The 5,685-nt window shown below is 43.8% G+C and overlaps 1 protein-coding gene across 3 annotated transcripts in view; it reads left to right on the top strand.

Moving 5' to 3' along the window:
• Positions 1-8: 8 nt before the first annotated feature.
• The window catches only part of OSCP1 (organic solute carrier partner 1), a 24,170-nt gene continuing 18,493 nt past the window's right edge, over positions 9-5,685 (top strand). The window contains exons 1-3 of one of the 3 annotated variants that reach the window (XM_014541555.1): positions 149-220; positions 2,506-2,577; positions 5,367-5,396. In XM_014541555.1, the coding sequence (XP_014397041.1) occupies positions 2,547-2,577; positions 5,367-5,396 (61 nt within the window). In that variant the 5' untranslated portion in view covers positions 149-220; positions 2,506-2,546. Of the gene's footprint in view, positions 221-2,505; positions 2,578-5,366; positions 5,397-5,685 lie in introns of all 3 variants that reach the window. The other 2 variants (XM_005868602.2, XM_005868603.2) reach the window with 2 other exon arrangements.

Below are 5,685 nucleotides of genomic sequence, written 5' to 3'. Positions count from 1 at the left end.
CGCTGCGTTGCCCTAGCAACCAGGTTACGAAGACGCGGTGGTTGGGCCTTCAGGTCTCCAGCGACCCAGCTTTGGGTCTCTTCGCCAGCTCTCCGCGCTTTCAGCATCATGTCGGTGCGGGCGCTACCGCTGCTCTTCTTGAACTTGGGCGGGGAGATGCTTTACATCCTGGACCAGCGGCTGCGGGCCCAGAACATCCCCGGAGACAAGGCCCGCAGAGGTGAGAGACGCCCGGCCTGCTCAGCCAGCCCCCTTATAGACTGACCAACAACCCTGCACACTGCGCTCTTATAACCGGGGACCCTTCTCACGACGTCCACAGGCCTATCCAGTCAGGGCCCCTCAGGAGCCAAATTCCCCAAAAGGTCTTTTCACAGCAGAGGGATTTAATACCCTCCTTGGATGTTATTACGGTACCTCATGCCCCCTCCCCCAATTCCCTCCTCCCCTAATTGGCGAAGTGATTTCCCAATCTCTCTTGACAACCGGTCCCTCCCAAATACCTGGTGTCATCTTTGCTAGTCCAAGCACCCTCTTTCCCCGCATGGACAGGTTCTGACTCTCCATTCCTCTGTGTGGTGTCCTCCTTTTTAAACTGGAAGCCAATCTTACTAATTTCAGAAGCTATTTCTGGAAAGGTGAGGTCCTGAGATAACATAGATAAATTAGAAAACATAAGAAAAGTGTAGTTCTTTCCCATCCCAATTGTTGGAAGAGAATATAATTATGGAAATAATTATGTGACAGCTTCTAAAATGTAAAATCTGTCTCCCATATACACCCCATCTAATCCCCAGAGAAAGGACCACCCAGAATTCTCTGCCATCCTTTTTCTCTCCCTCTTTTCCTCCCTTCTCAACCAACAATTGCTTTCACCAACTTTCCTGGGATTACATATTATATTTCAAGGCAGAGGAAGAAAAGTTGATATAGAGGTAACTGACATGGTCACAATTAAAACATTTATTCCCTTCAACAGTATCTGTATGCTGAGTTGAAGTTAAGCATACATATTCAGATATTCACCATTGGGTCTGTGCAATTGAGTCCAAGTCCATTCATAAAGAGAGAAAAAGAGCTCCCTATAGCACACCCCTCCATCCATTTCATACCCTGCTGCCAGTGCACTTTTTGACATGTAACTCTGTCCATAGTCCCTGCTACTTAAAACCCTTTGTCAGCTTTCCACTGCTGTCTGAGCAGAGGCCAAGTCCTTGGCAGGACATTTCAGGACCCTTCCTGATCTGATTTCTGTCCACCTTTGAAGTCCCACCTTCCACCACTGCCTGCCTGCCTCCTACTTTGTCTATGAATACCAAACTGCCTGTGGGTCTCCATTTAAAGTATGTTCATTCCTGTTTCCATGCTAGTAATCTCCATTCTAACCCCCAATCTCCCACTTCTGTGCTAGTAAGTCTCATATTTGTCCTGCATTATTCTGCTTAAGATTCATTTCCTTTCCCACATGGGAAAGAGCCCGCACATACTCCCATAGCACCCATCCGTGTCCCTCTACCTTATCACTGACCATATTACCCTGTATTGGTCCATGTATGTGTCTCCCCCCACATGATTGTCTTATTCATCTTTGTACTCCAGCCCCTAGTATACTTAGACCAGAATAAATTGGTGCTCAGTAAATGTTGAACTGATTATTTAAATTCATTGTTTTTGTGTAACATTGCCACTTCTTCCTCTAGAACAGTGGTTCTCAACCTGTGGGTTGCAACCCCTTTGGGGGTCGAACAACCCTTTCACAGGGGTCACCTAAGACCATCGGAAAACACATACAAAATTACATATTGTTTTGTGATTAATCACTATGCTTTAATTATGTTCAATTTGTAACAATGAAAATACATCCTGCATATCAGATATTTACATTACGATTCATAACTAGCAAAATTACAGTTATGAAGTAGCAACGAAAATAATTTTATGGTTGGGGGTCACCACAACATGAGGAACTGTATTAAAGGGTCGCGGCATTAGGAAGGTTGAGAACCACTGCTCTAGAAGGTTTCGTTTTCCTTGGCGCCTATGTTGTGTGTTTTCATTTGGTTGAGTGGCGTTAGTGAGCTGGCAGTCAGTTCTTAGATGGGCAGTCTACATCTTGGAAGGCAATGTAAATTAGCAATTAAGAGCATGCTCTCTAGAGTCATGCAGATATGGGTCCCAATTCCAGCTTTGCCATTTAACTAATTGTACGACCTTAGAATGTACCCTCTATAAGCCTGTTTCTTTTTCCATAAAATGGGAATAATAATACATACTATTAGCAAAGTCATAAGGATTGAATGAGATAATGTATGTATTCAATATATTTAGCATAAGAAGTAGCAGATGTTGTCTTTCAAGAGGAGGTCTGGGCAAGACCTTGTGAATACTGGGGGACTGGCTTCTTTGTCTTCAGGAGATGTAGTCCTTAGGGGTTCGCCAGATATAGCTTAAGGGAGTGTCAGCCATCTTTGGTCATTCACATTCACAGACTAATTCCTTCCACAGTTGGGATGCGTGTCAGACGACACTGAGATGCTGAGTGGAGCATGATCCAGCCCTTCTGCACATTCACTGGAGGTAGTGCTTCTGATCAGTCTGGTTCAGTAATTGACTCTAAAAGCTAGAGGACATAGCTTCTTCATGACAACAACAACAAACATTTATTAAGCACTTACCATTAAAAGCTAGAGGACATAGCTTCTTCATGACAACAACAAACATTTATTAAGCACTTACCATGAAGTGAGGACTTCCCTGAATACCTTAATCCCCACAACTATCCTATCATGAGGGTAATACTACTACCCCCATTTTACAGATGGGGAAACTAAGGCTAATTTGCCCAGGGTTACATAGCTGGTAAGAGGAAGAGTAAAGAATTTGAACCTAGGCCATCAGGCTCTAGAGCTCATACTCTTAGGCACTGCACTATACTTCCATATCTGATGGTTACTGTAACCAGAATCGTGGGGGTTGGAAGGTCAGGAGGAAAGGGAGAGGTTTTGGAAAAAAATATATCCAATATACCAACTGATTTTTTTAAAGAAATGATAAAAAGTATCTTGGTTGGCTGATGGGGACTTGTAGAAGATAGAGTGAAAAAGCAGGGTTGAGAGTTTGGGATTCAAAGTTGAGAAACACTATAGAGATGGTGTAGCTACAGAAAGCAGGAGCCACTGTGACAAATGCCTGTGCATGGAGACCTATAAAACACCCGACACAGTAAACTAGTCTTCGTTGAAGCTTTGAATGGAAACCATGTTTCTTCTAGATGTTTCCATTATCTTACACAACTAAGTGGTCTCCTGGAGGCCATCCTGCTCCCACAGGGCCAGTGCAGATAGTGCAGTCATCCCCGCATTGCAGCCTCTGGCTTAGCATTCAACAGAAAGGAAGTGCTCTCTCTATGGAGCAACTTCTGAGTGTTGCCTATTGAAAGTTGTCCCACATTTTAAGCAATAGTGAGAATAATAAAACCTGCCTTTGCCTCATTCCCATCCTCTTAAAAATACTCATAAATAAGACCCTATTACCTTTTGTTTACATTCTTCATTTTACAGAAGGGGAAACTGAGGCATAGAGCCGTTCATTGATTTTTCCAATACGTGAAGATCACATATTGGATCCAAATGGTTGAGGTTCTATTTTTATTTTTCTAGTTCCAATGGAACAGGCAGCTCTGGATAGCCTTGGGCATGCCTCCCACTCAAAATATAACTAAAGTGGGATTGTCATAAGCAAGTCTTCTGGAGAAATGATGGAAAAATAGGACATGATTTCACTTCCCCCTGGATCTTCAAGTGGACAGGAGCCCGGAGCACACAGCACTGCAGAGACCTCTGCTGGAGCTGAGCTTCATTGCCTGTGGGAACGCCTCCTCCCCCTGGGCATGCACTTGCCAGCTTCATTTCGGCAGCAGCCGTAGTCCCTGTCCCTGGGAGCAGATGAGCCCCTTGCAGCATCGTTGTTCCCTAACACACCTTCACGAGGGTCGCAACTCCACCTTTCTGAATTCCCACCAGCCTATTAGGCAAGACCACCTGTAACATAAATGCCACGGCAAGATAGCAGATGTGGGCATTATGCTACAGAAGCTGGTATCTGCTTTAAGAAGGCCTGACCCTTGGTGCTGCTTCCCCAGTGTTTTCTCTCCAAACACCTGTGATGGTGAATTTTCCCAGAGGAGACTGATCTTACAAAGGGAGCCCTTTGCAGCCAGTTAGGGCTCAGCATGCCTGTGCTTCCAGACTGGTCTCTTCGGAACTATTGTTATTGTGCATTGAAGACACATACATGTTTTTTATTATAACTGCAGAAATTACCTTTGAAACAATCTAGTGGCAGGTGTTTTCAAGGGGGACCGTTAGTTATGTTTTTTTAAATGTGGGTGTGTGTAGAATTCTGTTTATCTGGCAGTGGTTTTTCTAGATTGAAATCTCCCCAAAATATAAAGCAGGGGGGAAAGTCATCTTTCATTCTTTATGGATAGTGTCCAATGTCCTTCAGTAGAGAAAGAGGAACTAAAAGAGAAGCCAGCTAAGGGCTTGATATTTCATATTTCATCCCCACAACCCTATGAGGTAGGTTCCGTTATGATCCCATTTTACAGATGAAGAAACTGAGGTTAAACAAGTTGCTTGAAATTATATAGCTAGTAAATGCTAGAGCCAGGTCTCAACCCATAAAGGTTCTTAGCTCTTACAGATTTCTCTAGACAAGTACATTTTCCCTTATTTGCATTCCTTTTGACATCCCCAGATTGCTTTTGTCCTCAAGACTATTCTTTACAGTGGCCCCATCATTACTCCCCTCTTTTTACCTGGCAGTCACACATCTCTGTATAAAAAGTAAGTCAGAAACAAATAGACTTTTTTTTTTCTTTTTAATTCATGTTTTCTAATTTGAGCAGTTCCGTCTGTGCTTTAGAAAGGGAAATCTTACTTTATAAAAAAAATCAGGCTATACGTAAAGGAACTCCTTTGTCTACCTGTTCTTGGAATTACTCTTCCTCGTGGAAGTTAGTGTGTTTTGAAAGCCTTAGTTTGAATAATATGTATTCTCGTGGCATTAGAGAGGATGACTTCTTGAGCCTTTCAAGACAAAGCCCAGGGTAGCTAGTCGATCTGAGTTTCCTCTCCTCCTAGGCCACTCTCTGTAAGTTAGAGCCTCTACGGCTTTTTTGGAACGTCTTTATCCATCATCCCTTTAAAAGTTTCACATGGAAGGTAGAGTATTCACATTAGACATTGATGCAAACATGACAACATTTCATAGACCAGATAGATCATTGGTATTTTTAAAGCCTCCTTGAAAATGATGTTTTTTGCTTCATGAACTGGTGTTTTCTTTTTGTATGCTTCGTGTAGATGAATGGACAGAGGTGGACAGAAAACGAGGTATGCTATCTCTGGGTTGCATGTATTCAGTCTGCATCCACAGTTCAGCCAGTCCTCTATCAATTGGGTTTAAAGTGGGACCACTCTAAATATCTATATCATAAAAGGCCTGTGGCCGTCACCCCATAAAGGCGTCACGACCAAACTAGCAAACCGGCCGGATCAGGGCGTGGGAAGTGGTGCTGGCAGGCCAACCTCATGGCCCCTCCCTCCTGCCAGCCTGTCCCTGATAGGACTCTCCTACCCTGATCAAGAGCGGGGGTGGCTGGCCAAACGCCCCCTCCCTTCC

This window comes from Myotis brandtii, unplaced genomic scaffold (genome assembly GCF_000412655.1).
Source record: "Myotis brandtii unplaced genomic scaffold, ASM41265v1 scaffold274, whole genome shotgun sequence".
Classification (NCBI taxonomy): domain Eukaryota; kingdom Metazoa; phylum Chordata; class Mammalia; order Chiroptera; family Vespertilionidae; genus Myotis; species Myotis brandtii.
The sequence above is the reverse complement of the archived record's forward strand: the minus strand, read 5'-3'. Positions and strand labels throughout refer to the sequence as shown.